Below are 24,486 nucleotides of genomic sequence, written 5' to 3'. Positions count from 1 at the left end.
TCAGTTTGGGACGGGGTTCAGTGGCGTGACTCTGTAAGCTTAGCCAGAGTCGACCCAGTTCTAAATGGGTACCTGGAGAAATCTGGGGAAGGTAAACAGGAAGGGTGTGCGAAAGCACAGGATGGCTGGCCCCCAACCCCCCATTGCACTTCCTGGCTGAAGGGCCAAGAAACGGAGATCAGCACCGCCGGTACGGACTGGAAAGTCTAATGCCGTTCTTTACCCTTTTTTTTACCTTGACATAGGGCCGAAATATATACTGAATTCTACTGTCTTGACAAATTTTTCCCTATTGTTTCTAAGTGTGCTTGTTCATTAAAAAAAAAAATAGAAAAAGCCACCCCACTAACAATATTTAAACACGCCCTTTTCGTTTCTTCATTTTTCAAAACCGAAAACGTTCTTGTTCCACCCCTTAATTTCCATAAATTGGCACCATTATTCCTACCACTGCAAATTCACTCCTCCAATACTTTTGGTTCTGCAATCCGCCTGATTTTGTTGCTTTGAAGGGAAACCAGGATCAAAGAAGCTAAAGCTATTTCTTAAAACAAGATTTGTACCCAAATATTAAAGTGAATATAAAAAAAAAATTAGAGGCTAAATAGGGACCCTTTTTTCTGAAGCATCGTTCACATGCCCCCTTCTATATATAATACTACTATCTAACCCTTGCTGCAAAAATTATTTTGCTACCATCCCTAGACAGTAGTATGACCATTTTTTTTTCTTTTTATGGAAAAGGGAAGCCCTACTATTAACCATTTTTAACCCTTTATAATAATTTAACTTAATGCTTTAAATTTTAGTCTACATCTTTTTTAATTTTTAAATTTATTTTTAAACAATTTTGATTAAAATTCAGTAGTGTTAAAAATTAGCCAAAAATTTCTGGAAACTTAACCAATTTAATCTATAGATATATTAGCCTAAATATGTTCCAAGACCACAAGACCAAGACCAAGACCTACGCAAGACGTTGATATAAAAAAAAGTCCTAAAATTGTAAATATAATTAAGAAACCAAGAAATGAGCGCAAGTTTCAGCAAGTTAAAAAGCAAAACGAAAATACAAAGAAAAGCAAAAAAAAATGAAAAAGCGAAAAGGCGAAGTCATTTTCAGCCAATGAAAAAGCGAAAGCAAATATTATTAACTATAATTAATTAATAATTAACAATATGATTAAGCGAAAGCAAAATAATATTAATTAGAGACAAACCAAATATTTCATCAACGATCAACACCAAATGTTCTCAGTGTTCAGCACAGAAGAACAACACATATACACAAAAACAACAGCAACACTAAGCCTTTGAAGTATACTCTGACAAGACAGAAAACACTCAAAATGTTCCCTATCTCGTTTGTTTTTTCCATATTTGCTTTGTCTTTTCGATTTCTCTTCTACTAGAAGAAAATCACCCTTGTTCCTTGGTTTTTTGATTATGTTCAAGCCTATTTCATATTTTTTCGTTTTTATCAAACATATTAACCTATTTACAGATCATATTTTCCTCCTTACTGCCCATTTCAAATAATGGTGCCACTGTTCTTGCCTCTTTAAGTTCACTCTTTTACTGCTCCCTCCTTTGCTCCTGCTCTGCGTCTGAGCAGAGCAGGATGAAATTTATAGACCCTATTTATAGACCGCATTTTCCTCCTTACTGCCCATTTCATATAATGGTGCCACTGTTCTTACCTCTGGAAGTTCACTCTTCCATTGCTCCCTCCTTTGATCCTGCTCTGCGGCTGAGCAGAGCAGGTTGAAATTTATATGCCATTTATAGAACCTATTTATAGACCGTATTTTCCTCCTTACTGCCCATTTCATATAATGGTGCCACTGTTCTTGCCTCTGCAAGTTCACTCTTCCACTGCTCCCTCCTTTGATCCTGCTCTGCGGCTGAGCAGAGCAGGATGAAATTTATAGACCGTTTATAGACCCTATTTATAGACCATATTTTCCTCCTTACTGCCCATTTCATATAATGGTGCCACTTTTCTTACCTCTGCGAGTTCACTCTTCCACTGCTCCCTCCTTTGATCCTGCTCTGCGGCTGAGCAGAGCAGGATGAAATTCATAGACCGTTTATAGACCCTATTTATAGACCATATTTTCCACCTTACTGCCCATTTCATATAATGGTACCACTTTTCTTACCTCTGCAAGTTCACTCTTCCACTGCTCCCTCCTTTGATCCTGCTCTGCAGCTGATAAATTCATAAAAGATTGTGACATAGGGAATTCACCATCTGGGGTGACCAGGTTGCTACCATTCAGAGCATCATGACCATCACTCACTGAAAAAGTATTTCAAATAAAACCATTTCATTGAATGGAACAAAATTTAAAAGATATGTAGTACCTTGCTGTATTTAAACCTATATTCTATGCATAGCACATTCATTTCCTGAAAGACAAAGCCCTTTTATGTTTACAAGTTTGACTGTGGAGAGTTGTGGAAAATTTGATTAATCTCCTATGATCACACTAAGTATCAGAAACAACCTTAAACATTAAAATCTTAACAAGTAATACAAACAAAAATATTTCGCTAAAAGCAAAATTAAATAGAAATTTGTGTGCCAAAATTGTGAATGGTGAAAATTACAGAAATACATTTGAAACCCAACTATAAAACACAAAAATATTGAGGAAACCAAGACTTATTTTTATATAAATTGAAAGAATTAAACAAATTATTAACCTGAGTCTAAATTAAACTTATATTAAAATTAAACAGATATATGCTTAACTAAATTAAACAGATATATTAAACAAATTATCAGACAAGATCTGAAGGGAACAATAATTTGTGCCTGGAGGCTATAAAAAGCAACTTTTTCTAGTTCTCCAGGAGTCTGCAGATGGATATGGAAGGAGGTTGGGGGAGTGGGTTTGGAATAAATCGGTCTCTAATCTGCTTTCACCCCATGAATATTTTCAGACTAAGCCTACAAAATGATTCTTCCCCCAATATTGCAGAACACAATGAAAAAATTATGAGGGAGAAAATAAAAAATAAATAATATAAAACTCAGTATCATTTTTCTTGGACAAAAGATGTAGAAAGGCACTAAGTTTAAATACAGAGAATCTGACTTCTGCTAACCATATTGCATTATAACCATATTCACTTCATTAATAAAATCATTCCATATAATCAGGAATCATATCATTCAATGAAAAAATGAAACAATAAACAATATAATATAAAATATATTGACAATACAAATATATTGTCAAAATCAAACTAACCGTCTATCATTTAATCCTATACATTCTAAATAAATTGTACATAAGATCACTAAGCAAATAGCATGAGAAATTTGAAAGAGTGGAAAAAGAAGCCAAAGTCAAAAAGAAAAATCGATTGATGACTGTGCCAGCCTTTGGTGACTTTGATGGCTGTATGCTTGACTTTTTGGATAAACAATACACTCAACAGGAGACATGGTTGAGTATATACTCTACCCTTTGAGCACAAACTTAATTATGAAAAAAAAACAATTTAATACATAATAAAATATAAATATTAAAATATTGCAATACTTAAAATATTACAGTGGAGCGTCGCAAAGAATTTTTTTTTAACCGATAACACGAAATTTAAAAAATTCAGCTCAACAGGGGACATGGTGGAGTATATACTCTACCCTTTGAACACAAACTTAATTGTGAAAGAAAGCAATTTAATACATACGAAAATATAAATATTAAGAATAGTGTAATACTTAAAATATTATGGAGGAGTGTTGCAAAGATTTTTTTTCTCCAATAACATAAAATTAGAAAAATTTCAGCTTCACCTCTGGAAGCTTTTATCAATAGGAAAAAACAACAACAAAAAAAGAAACAAAACTAAATCGGACAAGCACAAGAAATGCAAAACCAGAGCTAAGAGCTCATGTGGCACTTGTGACGAGGCAAGAAGAGCTAAGAGCCAAGAGATCATATGGTATGAGCTCTAGCAAAATTCAATGAATCAATAGATTGATTTAAAAAGGAAAATAAGAGGCTTAATGCCGGTCAAGATTTAAAATAAGAGCTCTGAGTCACAAAGTCCTTCTAAATATCAAAATTCATTAAGATCCGATCACCCACTCGTAAGTTATAAATACCTAATTTTTTCTAATTTTTCCTCTCCCTTTTGCCCCCCAGATGGTCGAATCTGGGAAAACGACTTTATCAAGTCAAATTGTGAAGCTCCCTGACACGCCTACCAATTTTCATCGTTTTAGCACGTCCAGAAGCACCAAACTCGCCAAATCACTGAACCCCTCCCCTCAACTCCCCCAAAAAAAGCGAATCCAGTATGGTTCAGTCAATCACGTATCAAGGACATTTGTTTATTCTATCCACCACGCTTCATCCCGATTCCTACACTCCAAGTGTTTTTCCAAGATTTCCCCCTCCAACTCCCCCCAATGTCAAAAGATCTGGTTGGGATTTGAAATAAGAGCTCTGAGACATGAATTCCTTCTAAATATCAAATTTCATTACGATCCGATCACCTGTTCGTAAAATAAAAATACCCCAATTTTAGCGTTTTCCAAGAATTCCAGTTTCCCCCTCCAATTCCCCCGAATGTCACAGGATCTGATCGGTATTTAAAATTAGAGCTTTAAAGCGCAAGATCCTTCTAAATATCAAATTTGATTAAGGTCTGGTCACCCTTTCGTAAGTTACAAATGCCTCAATTTTCAAAATTACCCCCCCCCCCCCCAACTCCACCAAAGAGAGCAGATCCGGTCCAGTTATGTCAGTCACGTATCTTAGACAGGTTTTGATTCTTCCCATCCAGTTTCATCCTGATCTCACCTCTTAAGTATTTTCTAAGATTTCTGGTTCCCCTCAACTGCCCCACCTCCAATTACGCTGGATCCGGTTGAGATTTAAAATAAGAGATCTGAGTTACAAGATCCTTCTAAATATGAAGTTTCATGAAGATACGATCACTCCTTCGTAAGTTAAAAATACGTCATTTTTTCTTATTTTTCAGAATTACCCCCCCCCCCCCGCAATTGAGCGGATCCGTTCCAATTATGTAAATCACGTATGCAAGACTTCTGCTTACTTTTTCAACCAAGTTTCATCCCAATCCCTCCAATCTAAGCGTTTTCCATCATTTTAGGTTTCCCCACCCCAAACTTCCCCCAATGTCACCAGATCCGGTCAGGATTTAAAATAAGAGCTTTGAGACACGATATCCTTCTAATATCAAATTTCATGGAGATCCAATCACCCGTTCGTAAGTTAAAAATACCTCCTTTTTTCTAATTTTTCAGAATTAACCCCCCCCCAAACTACCCCAAAGAGAGCGGATCCGTTCTGGTTATGTCAATCAAGTATCTAGGACTCGTGTTTTTTTTCCCACCAAGTTTCATCCCGATCCCTCCACTCTAAGTGTTTTCCAAGTTTTAGGTTTCCCCCTCCCAACCCCCCCCCCAATGTCACCAGATCCGGTCGGGTTTAAAATAAGAGCTCTGAGCCACGATATCCTTCTAAATATCAAATTTCATTGAGATCCGATCACCCGTTCGTTAGTTAAAAATACCTCTTTTTTTCAATTTTTCAGAAATACTCCCCCCCCCCCAACTACCCCAAAGAGAGCGGATCCGTTCCGTTTATGTCAATCATCTATCTAGGACTTGGGTTTAATTTTCCCACCATGTTTCATCCTGATCCCTCCACTCTAAGTGTTTTCCAAGTTTTAGGTTTCCCCCTCCCAACTCCCCGCCCCCATCACCAGATCCGGTCGGGATTTAAAATAAGAGCTCTAAGACACGATATCCTTCTAAACATCAAATTTCATTGAGATCCGATCACCCGTTCGTAAGTTGAAAATACCTCATTTTTCTAATTTTTAAGAATTACTCCCCCCCCCCAAAAAAAAACTACCCCAAAGAGAACGAATCGATTTTGATTATGTCAATCATGTATCTGGGACTTGCGCTTATTTTTCCCATCAAGTTTCATCCCGATCCCTCCACTCTAAGTGTTTTCCAAGATTTTAGGTTTCCCCCCTCCAACTCCCCCCAATGTCATCAGACCCGGTCGGGATATAAAATAAGAGCTCTGAGACGCAATATCATTCCAAACATCAAATTTCATTAAGATCCAATCACCCACTCATAAGTTAAAAATACTTCATTTTTTCTATTTTTTCCGAATTAACCGCCCCCTCAGATGGTCAAATCGGGAAAACGACTATTTCTAATTTAATCAGGTCCGGTCCCTGATACGCTTGCCAAATTTCATCGTCCTAGCTTACCTGGAAGTGCCTAAAGTAGCAAAACCGGGACTTAAGGTTTTCCCCCTCCAACTCCCCCCAATGTCATCAGATCCTGTCGGGATTTAAAAAATAGCTCTGAGACACAATATCTTTCCAAACATCAAATTTCATTAAGATCCAATCACCCGCTCATAAGTTAAAAATACTTCATTTTTTCTATTTTTTGCGAATTAACCGGGCCCCCACTCCCCCCCAGATGGTCAAATCGGGAAAACGACTATTTCTAATTTAATCTGGTCCGGTCCCTGATATGCTTGCCAAATTTCATCGTCCTAGCTTACCTGGAAGTGCCTAAAGTAGCAAAACCGGGACTGACAGACAGACCGACAGACAGACAGACAGACTGACAGAATTGGCGATTGCTATATGTCACTTGGTTAATACCAAGTGCCATAAAAAAACATCATCTTAATAATATCCTGTATATTTGGATTTATGGTGTTCATTTCGTGAACATTTTCGTGTTGAACAAATAAAACATATAATACAGATAAAATTAAATTCAGAGCCAATTAAAATGAAGCCATTTCAAAAAGGAATACTGTAGAAGATTAGAAACACAAACGAAAAGTTTTTCAATAAGGAATTGTTACAATTTCTGCTCAATTTAAATAGTAGTAATGGAAAGTATGACTTCTTTTTTTGTTGGTATTGGCTGAATCTATCTAGGGCGAGGAGAATTTGGTGAATTTTGACTTAAAATAGACTAATTCTTGAAAATAAAAAAAGGCAGATGAATTCCTAGCCATTAAAGACACAGGAAAATTTCAGCTTTATTCCTTGTGCATTGTGATTAATCATTTAAAATATTGGATTTCCTTTGGAATTTTCTCCTTTTTAATGAAGTTTCCAGGTTGAAGTTGCAGTTGCCAGGATAAAGTTGGAGTTGCAGTTGCCAGGATAAAGTTGGAGTTGCAAGGTTGAAGTTGCCAGGTTGAAGTTAGAGCTGCCAGGCTGAGGTTGGAGTTGCCAGGATGAAGTTGGAGTTGCTATGTTGAAGCTGGAGTTGCCAGGTTGAGATTGGAGTTACCAGGTTGAAGTTGCAGTTGCCAAGTTGAAGTTGCAGTTGCCAAGTTGAAGTTGCCATGTTAAAGTTAGAGTTCCCAGGTTGAGCCCAGAGTTGCCAGGTTGAAGTTGGAGTTGCCAGATTGAAGTTGGAGTTGCCAGGTTGAAGTTGGAGTTGCCAGGATAAAGTTGGAGTTTCAAGGTTGAAGTTGCCAGGTTGAAGTTAGAGCTGCCAGGCTGAGGTTGGAGTTGCCAGGATGAAGTTGGAGTTGCTATGTTGAAGCTGAAGTTGCCAGGTTGAGATTGGAGTTACCAGGTTGAAGTTGCAGTTGCCAAGTTGAAGTTGCAGTTGCCATGTTAAAGTTAGAGTTCCCAGGTTGAGCCCAGAGTTGCCAGGTTGAAGTTGGAGTTGCCAGATTGAAGTTGGAGTTACCAGGTTTAAGTTACAGTTACCAGGTTGAAGTTGGAGTTGCTGGGGTGAAGCAGGAGTTGCCAGTTTGAAGTTGGAGTTGCCAGGTTGAAGTTGGAGTTGCCAGGTTGAAGTTGGAGTTGCCAGGATACTACACCTAAGTGGCCTTAGTAGCTTTTAATCTTGTACATGTACTTTCCTTTTATATTAGATTTTTAACATGTAAAAACCTTATTATTGCATTTGTTAAATTTAAAGTAGACTATGTTAAGTTGCTGAAGATCTAATTCTTATCCTTGGTTCACACAGATACGATTTTTTTTAAGCAAGCTCATGGACAGCAATGCTGGAAAATCGCGAAAATGTTTACATAAAGGCGGTTCATTGAAGCCATTAAAGTGCAAAAACTGTTTGGAGATATTTGAATAGTTTAGGCATAGGAAAAGGCTAAATCTAGGCAATAAATAGATTCAAGGAGCTAATCTGTATTAGCCTGGATTAGCTATGCCTAACTACTAATATGATTCTTATCTCCTGTGTTCATTTTTCTGGGAATGTTCTCCCAGGCCTTGAGGATTGAAATTCTGGATAAAAAAGACAAATTCACAAAAGACAAGTGGATAAAATCCCAGAAACGTTTACATAGAAGCAGTTCATTGAAACCACTAAGGCGCAAAACCTTTTGGAGATATTTGAATGGATTAGGTGTAGGAAAAGGCTAAATCTAGTCAATAAATAGATTCGAGGAGCTAATCTGTATTAGCCTGGATTAGCTACACCAAATTAATAATATGATTCTTATCCCCTCTGTTCAGGCCTTGAGGATTAAAATTCTGGATAAAAAGACATGACCCTTCTGTCTTCTCTTATGTATTAGTGGACAAGGTTTGGTAAACATGATTAGCTCCTCAGGTATTTGTAATGTATGGTTTTAAAAAGGGGTTCAATTCTGAACAAAAGATACAATTTCAACATCTCAATAGAAATATTTCAACATAGCCATTGAATCGTTGTGAACCATAAACCTGCAGTAAAAACAAATGGAATTTGATAGATTATGCAAAAACGGCCATTTGGCCCTACTCTGGTTTCCAAACTTTGATCAGTCTTATAAAATTATTGTGTTATTGTTATGGTATTTAATAGTTTGGTTTCTATTTGTCATAAAGATTAATTCTAAAAATCATTGCATTTGCAACCTTCTATTTAACTTCACTATGTTGAAAGGGCATCTTTTTTGCCAAAAATTTTGTCATTAATCCTGTTTCAGTCAAAATATTTACAATTGGTGCTAAATAAAATTGTCAAAATCAGCATAATCATTATTGAAGCAATCTGTTAGTTTGTCAAAGCAATATTTTTTCCTTTTTTGAAAGGACAAATAAATAAGTATTTAACAACTAATTTTCAAACATTTGAAACCAATATATTTAAAAGAAATAGAGCATAGATAAAAGGTTTTTTTGGACTAACAATAGAAGATTGATAGCATAAGATATAATTATACTAGTTCCTGGAAGTCCCAGTAATTTTTTGAAAAATACTGCTTTAAATATATTTTGTTTTCAGTGAAGCATACATGATAGTCCTGTTGAGGTACAGATGGTTTGATTTCAGCTTGGTTATACAGCATCCAGAGGGCTTTAAAGGTCCAGACAGCATCCACAGTTTGAACTCAGCTGTAGCTATACACTGCATGGCCATACAAGGACTTTAGCTGTCAAGAGTGATTATTAATCCAATAAATAGGCCACAAGCACAAATTGTACTGAGGCCTTTATAGGTCCAGATAGAATCCAGAGTTTGAACTCAGCAGTAGCAATACACTGCATGGCCATACAAGGACTTTAGCTGTCAAGAATGATTATTAATCCAATAAATAGGCCACAAGCACAAATTATACTGAGGCCTTTATAGGTCCAGATAGCATCCAGAGTTTGAACTCAGCAGTAGCAATACACTGCATGGCCATACAAGGACTTTAGCTGTCAAGAATGATTATTAATCCAATAAATAGGCCACAAGCACAAATTGTACTGAGGCCTTTATAGGTCCAGATAGAATCCAGAGTTTGAACTCAGCAGTAGCAATACACTGCATGGCCATACAAGGACTTTAGCTGTCAAGAATGATTATTAATCCAATAAATAGGCCACAAACACAAATTATACAGAGGCCTTTATAGGTCCAGATAGCATCCAGAGTTTGAACTCAGCAGTAGCAATACACTGCATGGCCATACAAGGACTTTAGCTGTCAAGAATGATTATTAATCCAATAAATAGGCTACAAGCACAAATTACACTGAGGCCTTTAAAGGTGCAGACAGTATCCAGAGTTTGAACTCAGCTGTAGCAATACACTGCAGGGTCATACAAGGACCTTAGATGTCAAGAATGATTATCAATCCAATAAATAGGCTACAAGCACAAACTATACTGAGGCCTTCAAAGGTCCCAACACCAGCCAGAGTTTGAACTCAGCTATAGCAATACACTGCATTGCCATACAAGGACCTTAGCTGTAAAGGTTCAGACAGTATCCAGAGTTTGAACTCAGCAGTAGCAATACACTGCATGGCCATACAGGGACCTTAGCTGTCAAGAATGATTATTAATCCAATAAATAGGCTACAAGCACAAATTATACTGAGGCCTTCAAAGGTCCCAACACCAACCAGTTTTTGAACTCAGCTGTAGCAATACACTGCATGGCCACACAAGGACCTTAGCTGTCAAGAATGATTATTAATCCAATAAATAGGCTACAAGCACAAATTACACTGAGGCCTTTAAAGGTCCAGACAGTATCCAGAGTTTGAACTCAGCTGTAGCAATACACTGCAGGGTCATACAAGGACCTTAGCTGTCAAGAATGATTGGCAATCCTATAAATAGGCTACAAGCACAAATTATACTGAGGCCTTTAAAGGTCCAGACAGTATCCAGAGTTTGAACTCAGCTGTAGCAATACACTGCTGGGTCATACAAGGACCTTAGCTGTCAAGAAAGATTGGCAATCCAATAAATAGTCTACAAGCACAAATTATACTGAGGCCTTTAAAGGTCCAGACAGTATCCAGAGTTTGAACTCAGCTGTAGCAATACACTGCTGGGTCATACAAGGACCTTAGCTGTCAAGAAAGATTGGCAATCCAATAAATAGTCTACAAGCACAAATTATACTGAGGCCTTTAAAGGTCCAGACAGTATCCAGAGTTTGAACTCAGCTGTAGCAATACACTGCAGGGTCATACAAGGACCTTAGCTGTCAAGAATAATTGGCAATCCAATAAATAGGCTACAAGCACAAATTATACTGAGGCCTTCAAAGGTCCAGACAGTATCCAGAATTTGAACTCAGCTGTAGCAATACACTGCAGGGTCATACAAGGACCTTAGCTGTCAAGAATGATTGGCAATCCAATAAATAGGCTACATGCACAAATTATACTGAGGCCTTTAAAGGTCCAGACAGTATCCAGAGTTTGAACTCAGCTGTAGCAATACACTGCAGGGTCATACAAGGACCTTAGCTGTCAAGAATGATTATCAATCCAATAAATAGGCTACAAGCACAAATTATACTGAGGCCTTTAAAGGTCCAGACAGTATTCAGAGTTTGAACTCAGCTGTAGCAATATACTGCAGGATCATACAAGGACCTTAGCTGTCAAGAATGATTATCTATCCAATAAATAGGCTACAAGCACAAGTTATAATGAGGCCTTTAAAGATCCAGACAGCATCCAGAGTTTGAATGCAGCTGAAACAAAGCACTGCAGGACCATACAAGGACCTTAGCTGTCAAGAATGATTATTAATCCAATAAATAGGCTACAAGTGCAAATTACACTGAGGCCTTTAAAGGTCCAGACAGCATCCAGAGTTTGAACTCAGCTGTAGCAACACATTCTAGGGCCATACAAGGACCTTAGCTGTCAAGAGTGATTATTAATCCATTAAATAGGCTACAATTGATGATTAAAGTTTTGGTTCATTTCAAGTTTCACTGGATTTTTATTTTAATTTATATTTGTTTAGGATTCATATGTTCATCCATAGCAGTGTCTGCTACTTTTATGGTTGATCTGATTATTCATTTTAAATTATAATGGTTTTGAGCTTCCTTTGTGCATTCGCAGCACTGTCTACCTGTTTTTAGATTAAATTATTATATGACTTTATTTCTGCCTGTTTTATCTTTAAATGAGAACTGGTAAAATTCTAGATGAGGGGCTTTTTTTCAAAACAGGAAATTCAATAGTTGAGAAAGATGAATGAAACTCTCAGGAAGGAATCAAGAGAATGTTCCAATTACAACAAAATATAATAATAGCAAATAATTTTTTGGGGTAATTTTGTAAAATTTTTAAAGAAATAATAATTTTTTTTATAAAAGTGGATTAATAGCTGAAATGATCAAAACTAATTTTATATTAAATTTGTATGAATCAGTCAACTAGTGTATTTAATGAGTTAACTTCCCCACAATCATCATCAAATTGGAGAAAATGGATTTGAATGACTAAATTTATGAGATTAATGAATGTTAATGCACTTACACTAATATTTTTCTTGTCACTCATGGAAAATATTCATATTTTAATCTCAATATAATACATATTAAGGATTAGTTAGTAGACAGTTTAGCTACTAATTTGTAATAAGTTAGAAGTAAATACATATTAAATTGAAATTTTCACCAGGAATGTACTCAATGATTCCCAAGAAAGTACTTTGAAGTATCTAGCCCCCACCTCTCTCCAAAGGGTACTGGCCTTTGATGACCTTTTACAATCTTTGAATTATCAATAATTGATTTATTATTGGATAATTTATTTAGATAATTATCAATAACTGAGCTTTCTTTGCTCCTCCCAATCTATGAAGATACCTTTATGAATATCTATAAAGATACCCAATCTATAAAGATACCTTTATAAAGATCTACAAAGATACCTTTATAAAGATCAATAAAGATAACTTTATAAATATCTATAAAGAAATGTTAATAAAGATCTATAAAGATACCTAAAATGCCTTCATAAAATATTTATAAATATACCTTTATAAAGATCTATTAAGATACCTTTATAAATATCTATAAAGAAACCTTTATGAAGATCTATAAAGATACCTTTATAAATATCTATAAAGAAACGTTAATAAAGATCTATAAAGATACCTAAAATGCCTTCATAAAATATTTATAAATATACCTTTATAAAGATCTATTAAGATACCCAATCTATAAAGATACCTTTATAAAGATCTACAAAGATACCTTTATGAAGATCAATAAAGATAACTTTATAAATATCTATAAAGAAACGTTAATAAAGATCTATAAAGATACCTAAAATGCCTTCATAAAATATTTATAAATATACCTTTATAAAGATCTATTAAGATACCCAATCTATAAAGATACCTTTATAAAGATCTACAAAGATACCTTTATAAAGATCAATAAAGATAACTTTATAAATATCTATAAAGAAACGTTAATAAAGATCTATAAAGATATCTAAAATGCCTTCATAAAATATTTATAAATATACCTTTATAAAGATCTATTAAGATACCCAATCTATAAAGATACCTTTATAAAGATCTACAAAGATACCTTTATGAAGATCAATAAAGATAACTTTATAAATATCTATAAAGAAACGTTAATAAAGATCTATAAAGATACCTAAAATGCCTTCATAAAATATTTATAAATATACCTTTATAAAGATCTATTAAGATACCTTTATAAATATCTATAAAGAAACCTTTATAAAGATCTATAAAGATACCTTTATAAATATCTATAAAGAAACGTTAATAAAGATCTATAAAGATACCTAAAGTGCCTTCATAAAATATTTATAAATATACCTTTATAAAGATCTATAAAGATACCCAATCTATAAAGATACCTTTATAAAGATCTACAAAGATACCTTTATAAAGATCAATAAAGATAACTTTATAAATATCTATAAAGAAACGTTAATAAAGATCTATAAAGATACCTAAAATGCCTTCATAAAATATTTATAAATATACCTTTATAAAGATCTATTAAGATACCCAATCTATAAAGATACCTTTATAAAGATCTACAAAGATACCTTTATAAAGATCAATAAAGATAACTTTATAAATATCTATAAAGAAACGTTAATAAAGATCTATAAAGATATCTAAAATGCCTTCATAAAATATTTATAAATATACCTTTATAAAGATCTATTAAGATACCCAATCTATAAAGATACCTTTATAAAGATCTATAAAGATACCTTTATAAAGATCAATAAAGATAACTTTATAAATATCTATAAAGAAACGTTAATAAAGATCTATAAAGATACCTAAAATGCCTTCATAAAATATTTATAAATATACCTTTATAAAGATCTATAAAGATACCCAATCTATAAAGATACCTTTATAAAGATCTACAAAGATACCTTTATAAAGATCAATAAAGATAACTTTATAAATATCTATAAAGAAATGTTAATAAAGATCTATAAAGATACCTAAAATGCCTTCATAAAATATTTATAAATATACCTTTATAAAGATCTATTAAGATACCTTTATAAATATCTACAAAGATGGCTGTACAAAACATCTAAGAAGATACCTTTATGAATATCTATAAAGATACCCAATCTATAAAGATACCTTTATAAAGATCTACAAAGATACCTTTATAAAGATCTATAAAGATACCTGATACCATTGCACCACCTGATCTCTAAAGCTTTGAATATTTGAAAATCTATTTTCTAAATTAAAATAAAAGGCTTAAATCCTGTTGTCTAAGGGTACTACTTGGATTTATTCAGCATGTTTCCTTCAGAAGTTGCCAACCACTATATATTTACCAGGATAGTTACTAGATATCTCCTTCCTAGTACACATTTTAACAGCTTGATTCTTTATCTGGATATGGACCCCTCAGAACTTATTGGGAGGGTGTAAAGAAGGACAGAGGCATAGTTAAACAGGGAATAAATGTGGAAAAACAAATAATGTTATACATCCCATACCCTTGACTATCCAGATATGAACCTTTCTTGTCCCTAATAAAAACAGCCTACTAGAGATTTACCCCTGAAGAAAGAAGCCTTGAATAGATAAGGATGAAGAACCCTCAAGAGGGAGAGGGAGTGGAGGTAGGTACTTCAAAATACTTTCCCATGATATGCTTTAACCTTTAGATCTATCACTGAAAGTTTCCTTTTCCTACCCTAACCCCTTTCCAAGATAGCCAAAAGTCACTAAACTAGAATTTTACCATACCAGTAAAATTCTAACTGCTTTCCAAGATTGCCAAAAGTCAATAAAGTAGAACCAGTCTGTTCCAACTATCCAATACTAACCATTTAAGCCTATATACATCATGTCTAAGATTAGAAGCCAATCATCCATATTTAAAAGATAGGCTAAGATGTAAGAAAGACCTATCCCCAAGAGTAGGCACTGTCTGAGCAGTGGGGATCTTACCCTATGTGATCTCCTAAGTTCTAGAAATTGTGAAAGGAGGTTGTAGCTTGATAACTTCTTTCCAATGTATACTTTAGACCCTGGGTTCATTTCTGAAAGTTACACTGAAACAACTCAAATAGCCTACTTTCTCAGGTAGCAAGAAGCCCATTAGCTAGAACTTTATCAAATAGCAGAAATGGTCTAAATTATGCTAGGTACAAAGACTAAGACAAGCATATTTCAGAATGGATGTTTGTTTTCACTAGCCTAGGCCCAGGGGTGGTTTAAGAGGCACAGCTCCCCTGAGGAGTAAACTTTATCTGTATCAAACCCTCTTAGGCCTAATCATAAACTATCAAAATTAGAAAAAAAGATCATTTTCTCACATGGGGTACCTATGCTTGGTCTTTTCTCTGAGTCCATTTCAGCTTTAATTACTATATAACTGCTGCCGATGTTTTGGGTATGCAGAATTTCTGATTAACAATTAAATGTTAAAAAAATATTTTTTGTATTTTTGCCTTAAACCCTATAGAGCGCTACCTAAATAGTTATACAAGTAAAATTTTACAGCCATAGATAGCGCTACAAAACTAGTTGTGCTTTAAAAGCGTATTATAGTTAGTAATAAGGTATTAATCGGTATTATATTCCTTTTAAAAAAGAAAATAAATTTTTATAGCCTATTCTCGTTATTTTAAATGCAAGAAGGGGCTTCCTTCTTAATCCTATAACTAGTTGAACAAAAAACAGGCCAAATTTGTTGTTGTCTTCCATTCTAGGCAGAAGTTATTGCTAAATAATTAATTATTACCGATAATTGACCACGATGAAAATCATCAATCAATGCTCATCAACCTTGCCGAAGAAGAATAAACGATGGAGCTAAATTAAAAATTTGAGAGGGGGTGTTGTGCGTTTTCTTGTTCTTCAAACTCTATTACCCATGGGATTCTTTGGGCTTCCTTTAGGCGCATAACGGTTTTAATTGTTCCCCAATAACTGTAATACGTTCAAAATTCGCCAATAAATTTGGTTTATGGCATCTTAATAAGTGTAATGGGGGGGCTGGGGGCCAACCATCCTGTGCTTTCACACACTTCAGGTGCCACTGGTAATCTTACTACATGTAACTACCAGTGGTAACTGAATTTTGTAAAAAATGGCTTATGACTCAGCCAATAGCACCCAATTTTCTGTCAAGCTATTGACAAGCTATGGCAGATTATTGACAGGTAAGGGAGAAATAATTATGTTTAATTCTCCCTTAGGACACATTTTTTCCAGTTACCCTGTACTCAAACAAGATATGTTGCAGAATTTCCTCTGTAGTGTAACATAGCCGTAACCTAGACTAAGGTGCGATAGCCATTTTAAATTCCGTATATCTATGAAAAGAGCATGACATTTAAGTTTATTGTGCAAGGAATAATTTTGCCCCTTTGTTTTCATTGGTTGACAACAAATGAAAAATGTCACCAGGGAATTTTTATGGTATCAATTTATAATAACTTAGGGGTGGGGGCGAATTGTATTTTCTTAAACCTGGATGGTGGCAAATTTGTTGATATAAATAAAAAAAAGCAAAGAAAGGTATTTTAAATGGAAATACCTCAAAAAAGGTATTTTTCCATGTCTAGGAGGACAAAAAAATGGGGCCAACGGGGTCAGAGAGAGTTTGTAAGTTTTCTTCTCATAGTCTTTTTGTGGTGAGTCTGTTATGAATCAGACGAATAACAGTTATTGCCTTTATGAGAGGATTAAATTAAAAAACAACTTTTTTAAACTTAAAGTAAGGAGTAACATTAAAACTTAAAATGAACAGAAATTATTATGTATATGAGGAGGTTTACCCCTTCCTTAATACCTCGCTCTTTACGTTAAAGTTTTGTTCCAATTCTTCAAGAATGACCCTTGGATCATAAAGGGTCTAGTTAGAATAATAGCTCTTTTGAAAGTACTAAAAAAGCTTAAGCGTAAAGAGCGAGGCATTGACAAAGGGGCGAACCCCCTGATATGCATAATAATTTCTGTTCGTTTTAATATTTTTCCTTACTTTCAGTTGAGAAAACTTGTTATTTTATTTAGTGTCTGATCTTTTTTAAATAATGATGGAAAATATTCATGGAAAATTTTCTTCCCCCATGAAAAGATCCATCCACGTAACCTTCTTCCTCTGACCCCTCTCCCATGCCAGAAGAAATCCCCCCTGAAAACGTCTGTATACTTCCCAATAACGAATACTATATATGAAGACTAAAGCTTCCGATTCAAATATGACAGTAAATCTTCTATTTTAACTATTTCATTTTTAAATTCTTCTGAACCTAATTTCCGACCAACTATCTCTGATTCTCTTAAAGTCAGTAAGATTAAACTCTTGGGAGTTATTATAACCAGTGATTTAAAATGGGAAGCAAACACAACTAATCTAGTAAAAAGGGGTAATGCTGGGCTGCAGATGCTCAAGCTTAAATCGAAACATGGCACCCCTCCAGATCACCTCCTCCGAATATTTACATCTTTTATTCGCCCAATTCTGGAATATGCAGCTCCTGTATGACATTTTGTCATACAAACCCTACTTTAAGGTTTGAAGCTCCTATAAAGAAAAATGTTGAATTTGCTTTTTTTTTGCCCGAGAAAAGATCAAGGATATGTGTTTATTTTTTTTTTCTCCAAGGATGATTATATCGAACGAATTGTAGTAAAAGATTGGGAGAGGACTCATTTGAAAGGAAATTAGAAGTTCTAGCGTCCTTTTTAAGTGATCAAAGAGATTGGAGGTTAGCTACCCTCCAATGCAGCTCCTGTACAGGAGCTATGCAGCTCCTGTATGACATTTTGGACTGACGGCTGAGCAAAGCGCCAGACTCGAAAGAGTTCAGAAAAGAGCTCTAATGATAGTTTCAAAGCAGGCAGAAATGTTGTATGAAGAGCTGTTGACAAAGTTTAAAATACAAACTCTGGAAAAAAGAAGAGAGAAACTCTGCAGGGATTTTGGACGAAAATCTTTGATCCACCCAATCCACAAAACCCTTTCCCCCCTCAGTCCACAAAAAAACGACTCCCGCGCAGGGTGGCAGTGCCTATTGACAAACTTCAGCCGGTACGCTGTGCCCACCAGCGGTTAGCGAAGAGTTTCATACCTAGCTTTGTAAAAATGTATAACGAAAGTTAGGAGGATTGATGTGTTTTTTTTTCTTTGTTTTGTTTTTTATTTTGCGTCGCTTTTTAATGTGATTATACCATAAGAAATTTGGCAGAGCCATGAAAATTTTGGTGAAAATAAAATCGTATCTATCTATCTAAACAATGGGCAAAGTTCACAACTTAATGCCCTTCCCCCGGGGCTGGGGGGGATTATGTCATCCCCAAAGACAAATTTGTTAGATTTTTCAACTGGGAAAAAGCGAGCATGGGAGGGGGTCTAGTTGCCCTCTAATTTTTTGGTCACTTCAAAAGGACACTAGAACTTTTAATTTCTGTTTGGATGAACCCTCTCGTGATATTCTAAGACCACTGGGTCGATATGATCACCCCTGGGAAGAAAAAAAACAAACAAATAAACATTCACCCGTGATCTTTCCACTGGCGAAAAATACAAATTCCACATTTTTGCAAATAGGAGTTTGAAACCCCTACAGGATTTTTTTTCGTAGCTTTTGAATCCAATTATTTTGATGTTTCTATTGGTATCAGAATTACGTCTTTTAAAGTTTCAGTCACTATTGAGCTGGGTCACTTCTTACTTACAGTTCGTTACCACGAACTGTTTGATAGTCAGCTTAATCATTGCCTTGGATTCCTTGAAGACTTAGGCTAAGCTGGAATTTACTCTTCTTCCGCCTCTGTTAAGCACTAAGTAATACTCTTTTCAGAAAGATAATGTCCTCATCTGGATCGTCGTACATATACTCAAAGAAGTACTCTAAATTTTCCCATCGAAATTTTCCAACGGCACAGCATAAAAAGTAAATTTAATTTTTTTGGTGTTTTGTCACAAAAAAAGTTTTCTATTTTGGTTAATTTTGAAACAAGCAAAATCTCCTATGAAGAGTTGCTATTATTCCTCAAAACCAGTTGCAAGGCTGTTGTATTATCAATCAAATGCACAAAATAACGTTCTTATAGCATTCAGTTATGCACAAAATAACGTTCTTATAGCATTCAGTTATGCACAAAATAACGTTCTTATAGCATTCAGCTAATTTCAAGGTTTATCTAAAAATGTAATTGTCAATTTCATTCACTTCTTTTAGTAAAGTAGTTATTAAGACATTACATTTCCATAAGAGGATGAAGTTGTTATTTTTCTGAGACCTAAATTGAATGCAGGACCCTGGTTGAGAACTAATGATTTTTCTTATGGAAAAATTCGTTCTCTATGATTTCTAAGAATCTATTCCAGATGGATTATCAAAATTTTATGGGCAAACTGCACGAAACTACACCCAAGGAAAGATTGAAATATTTGCCAAAGTTAGGGTAAGTGTCTTCTATGGAATCTTTTTCATTTGTCAACTAGGGTCTAGAACTTTTCAACTCCGTCTAGAACGGAGTCTGAAAAATACAAATTGATTAATTCATATTATTTATGAAAAATAAAAATAAAAAGTCTAATACAAAGATAAACTTGAACTAGTAACCTTATCTGGGCTCATCATCTTGTTTGAGACTTCGTTCAAGATATTTTTTTATTTGTTCGTAAATCGTTCGATTTATTTTAAAAAATAATTTTTTCCCTTTTCTCACTTTAATTAAACTTTCCCCCTTTATCTGCAGTTTTCTGTGGCCCAAATTTATTTTTGAACGCAAATCTCGAAAAAGAGGTTTTTCCTGTAAAATAGAATTTATTTTTTAATTCTTTTTCTTCTCCGTAGCCTTTCCTTAGTTGCTGAAAAACTGATAATTACAGAGCAACAAAAAAAAAGCAAAAAAATAAAACAAACTAGGCATGAATAAATCAACGGTGGGTTCAATGAAGATTTTTTTTGGTGTCCCCGACAATTTCAGTAAAAATGCTAGCATTCTGGCAAGGTGCCAGTTCCTTCCTCATTTAAAAAGAGATTTTTTGAAGTAGAAATTCCAGAGTCTCAGGGAACCATGCCTACGACTTTAAAAAGGATAATGTCTCAAGTTTGCAAATATATTAATGAAGTGTGAAAAAAGAGATGAAAGCGAGATGAAGTTCGTGTTTTTGCCTCTGTTGTAGTTTTTGGGGAGAGGAGAGATAATTATTTTCATATTATGATTTTATTATGTGACTACACAAAACCTCTTTGGGCGTGTAAATTAAGTTTATTACGACTTTTATAGCGGAGAAATTGACACGGCCATTTGGCGATATCTGCTTGTTGAAAAGATAATAGCACAAGGCTACTGGAACAAGCTTTTAAATGTCTTGCTGGCGCAATTCAAACATGTTGAATCACCGGTCCTGAATTGAATATCAATCGTTTCCTCAGTCCAAATTTGCTTGAATCTTAAAGGAAGAAAACACTTCTTCTCAAGCGAGATTACCAATGTCTTTTAATCACGAAAAGAGCTGATAGGATATACACGTGGGCGGCGTTTCATAAGAATCCTAAATTCACTATCCCAGGATTTCTTTTTCTAAAGTTTACGTTTTTCCAAATTTCTTTGAGAAATAATATCTCTTTTGTCATATTGTTCGTAAGCGTAACATTTATCAGATATCAACGGTAGTGAACATATAGGGGAAGGAACTTGTTGCATTAAAATGTAGGAATTGATGATTGTGCTCGTAGTTATTTGGCAACTGTCTGGTTCAGCCTTTTTACCCTCATTAATTCTATTTTGACAACGTTTTTCTCAATACTACCATGGTTATATATCGTCCAAAATAGGTCGCATTTGTTAAAATATAAATACATGTTTCATAAAAAATATGAAATAGCATGATAATAAATTCCCTAGGGCCAATATGTATAGCCTAGGGGTTAGAAGTCTTATAGTCAGTTGGGGTGAAAATCCAGGATGTTCTTGAAATATGCAGGACGGGCAAAAATTCCTCTCTGGATTTTAATATAACTGACAAACATTTGAAGTACTCTACTTAAACATAACAAACGATTACAACACGAATACCAATATGGGGGAGGGGATTCATGCAACTGACATGTAAGGGATGATGACCTACTTTAATTAGTTTTCCATGTTCAAGTCTGTGACAAATTACAAGTTTTGTGACAATTAGCTGTGACAAATCTCAGCTCCAAACCGCTTAAAATAGAGCAAAATCAGATAGAATAGGAATAGAATAGGTTTTTATTTGCACAATCTCTCGTAGTCATAAAACTAAATGGCGCTTGTGCTTACAAAAAAGAAAAAAGGATTAAATCAAACGACAAAAAAAATCAGAAGACAAATAGTTTAAAATCAACAATTGTTATACTTTGATACAAAGAAAGGGATGAATGAGTTGGAAAAACGATTTGTGCGTGAAGGAGGTGCTGCTAATCTGTCAAATTTCTTCAACCTAGTACTTCGATGTTTCACTAAAACTGGTGGTAGTATCGATCTGTATTTATCACTTCTGAGAAGATATTGGCCAAATTCAAGGATCAAACTGAGACGACGCTCTTGAAGAGAGGGAATTTGTAAAGTGGATAATGCTAACTTATATTCGGTAAAAGCATCGCACAATATTACTTTGACTGCTCTTTTTTGTATTGACTCAAGCTGGTCACTTAGGTAAATAGTGTTATTGACTTATGGGCCCCATACGGGACATGCATACTCTAAAATTGGTCGAATGTAAGTAAGATAGGCTATCCTTAGTTGTGTCACTGAAAAACCAAATCGACGCATTAGTATAAGTGTCCGCATCGCACTATTTGCCTTTTATCGCACTTATCGCAGATTCTGTTGAAAGGATTGAAATTTGTAATAGCACCCTCAAAAATACCTAATAGTGAAATTATCGCAAACTATCGGTTTGAATTATCGAACCGAGTCAGCAGTTCACAGACTAGGGATTGGGATCAAGAAAAGGCTACCCCATGAGTGGCCCTGATCTCAATAGACAATCAATTGGGGTAGGGAAAAACAAGACAATTTTTCAAGAACCGAAACAAGGCAAAGAGCCAACAGGAAACCGTTCGGACGGAGGCGATTAGGATTCTGTTTCTACAAAAACGAACTTGACAATAACATGAAATAGCACAAATTTCAAAGCTACTTTAGCTTACTATTCCTTAAAAAAGACACTTTCTTATTGAAAGTCGGTCAGACTAACAAGTAGTACAGCAGTTGACCCTGATGAGTTCCAGGGGAATCGGGCAGCCCTGCATCTAGCTTAAACAGAGAAGGTGCCAGGATCTGTTTTAATAATTTCAGAAGTTTTTTTTTTCTAGCATCATTAAAGTAATAAATTTATAGTCTACCTAATTTATCTACATATTCTACCTACCTTTAGCTAGGAACAATTGTTTTTTGGAAATAAAACCCCTTGCTTATAACAAACTACATGACAAATATCAACTTTATATATTTATATTTCCATTTATATATTCATATTTCATTTTAATGTGTTTTAAATTTTCTTGTCACGTGACATCCATGGATATCTCCAGCTATTAAATCACTAATAAAAGAGAGGTCTCGCCTCTACTCCCGTGGTGATATTATCAACGGCAAGAAATTGCGAAATCAAATAGTCTCTTTGGTAAAGAAAGCCAAAGCTCAGTATGGTCGTGAGACAATGCCCTCCCAATTACTTACTTCAGACCCCAAAAAGTGGCCCAACGCTGTGAAAAAAGTGGCCAGCCAAGCTTTTGACAGCAGTGTAAAGATCAGCAATAATGGTGGGTCCTTAATCAGTGCAGAAGAAGTAAGAGAATTCTTTACCAAGATCTGTACTACCTATCCAACTATTACGGCTCATGAAAAGTCCACCATACTTGAAAAATATGAGCCTGAGAACAACATAATAGTCAGTGTAAACAGATGTTTACACGGAATTACGGAAGATCAAACCGAATACATCTTCATACCCTGGTGAATTACCTGCCAAACTGCTACGTGAATATGCAGCCTTCATAGCATTACCACTGTCCAGCATCATTAACGAGTGTTTTGCTTCTGGCTATTTCCCGTCACAGTGGAAAAGGGCCTATATTAGAATTATTCCAAAAAAGCGCGCCCCTAGTGCATACGACGATCTCCGCCCGATCTCACTTACACCTTGTTTGGCGAAAGTAACTGAGGCCTTTGTACTCAAGTGTCTTCTGAAACAAATTCATGGGCGTCTTGATAAATTCCAGTACGGTGGACTCCCCAAGTGTAATACTACAATCTACCTAGTACGGATGTTTGACTGCGTCCTCCAATGGCTTGAAAAAGGTAGCTGTTTCACCAACATTTGCGCAGTGGACTTCAGAAAGGCCTTTGACCTAATCCACCACCTGATTCCAGGCATGAATCTCAAGGAAATGGGTGTCAAACAACGCACCCTTGGCCTTGTACTTGACTTCTTAACTGGCCGAAAACAAAAAGTCTTTGCACTCCACGAAAACGATTCGGATTCATCATGGTCAGATACTTCTTGCGGGGCCCCACAAGGCACGAAATTAGCTGGAATAATTTTCCTGGCTATAATTAATTCCCTGCTTAACCATCACGACGACCGTTACAAGTTTGTAGATGATCTGTCCATAGTGCTCGCTTACCTGGTCGAAAACACTATCATAACAAAGCATTTTTCAGACCAGTTATTTGATCAGCTAAAGACCGAATGCTCAAGTCATGATCTTACCATTAACGTAGCCAAGTCGAAGATAATTCGTTTCAACCCTCTGAAGCGGAATATAGATATGCCTCTAGTCCCTTTGCCGATGTTGAACGAAATAAAAATCTTAGGAGTAACTTTCACTAGTGACTGTAGTTTCAGTGCCCATATTAATTTAACCGTCCACAAGGCTAATGCAAGCCTTCAGACACTTACCAAAATGAGGCGTTTTGGGTGTGAAACTGAAAGTCTTCTCCATGCCTACATGTGTTATGTTCGCCCGTTGCTCGAGTACGCGTGCCCGGTGTGGGGTCCATCTGCTATCCGCACAGCGTACCTATTACGCGACATAAGAGTGCGTCCAGAAAAGAGCGACAAGGATTACACTCCGAAACCGTGGCATGCCCTATGATCAAGCCCTCGCTAAATTAAATTTATCTCCACTTAAAGTACGGCTTGAACACCTTATTCACCAATTTGGAAAATTCATCCTAGCCAATAAGAGCCACCGATCACTACTACCCGAACCA

At 35.4% G+C, this 24,486-nt stretch overlaps 1 protein-coding gene across 6 annotated transcripts in view; it reads right to left on the bottom strand.

The window, feature by feature from the left end:
- Positions 1-15,754, bottom strand: part of LOC136035161 (tumor protein D54-like) — a 165,042-nt gene extending 149,288 nt beyond the window's left edge. For 3 of the 6 annotated variants that reach the window (XM_065716718.1, XM_065716722.1, XM_065716724.1), the window contains exons 1-2: positions 15,591-15,751; positions 2,163-2,302 (exon numbers count right to left, since the gene is read on the bottom strand). In XM_065716718.1, coding sequence (XP_065572790.1) covers positions 2,163-2,302; positions 15,591-15,627 — 177 coding nt within the window. In that variant the 5' untranslated portion in view covers positions 15,628-15,751. Of the gene's footprint in view, positions 1-1,854; positions 2,002-2,162; positions 2,303-15,590 lie in introns of those variants that run through there. The other 3 variants (XM_065716720.1, XM_065716723.1, XM_065716719.1) reach the window with 2 other exon arrangements.
- Between the last annotated feature and the right edge of the window lie 8,732 nt (positions 15,755-24,486).

Source organism: Artemia franciscana, chromosome 14 (assembly GCF_032884065.1).
Source record: "Artemia franciscana chromosome 14, ASM3288406v1, whole genome shotgun sequence".
NCBI classification, from domain to species: domain Eukaryota; kingdom Metazoa; phylum Arthropoda; class Branchiopoda; order Anostraca; family Artemiidae; genus Artemia; species Artemia franciscana.
This window is presented reverse-complemented; position numbering and strand designations above follow the sequence as displayed.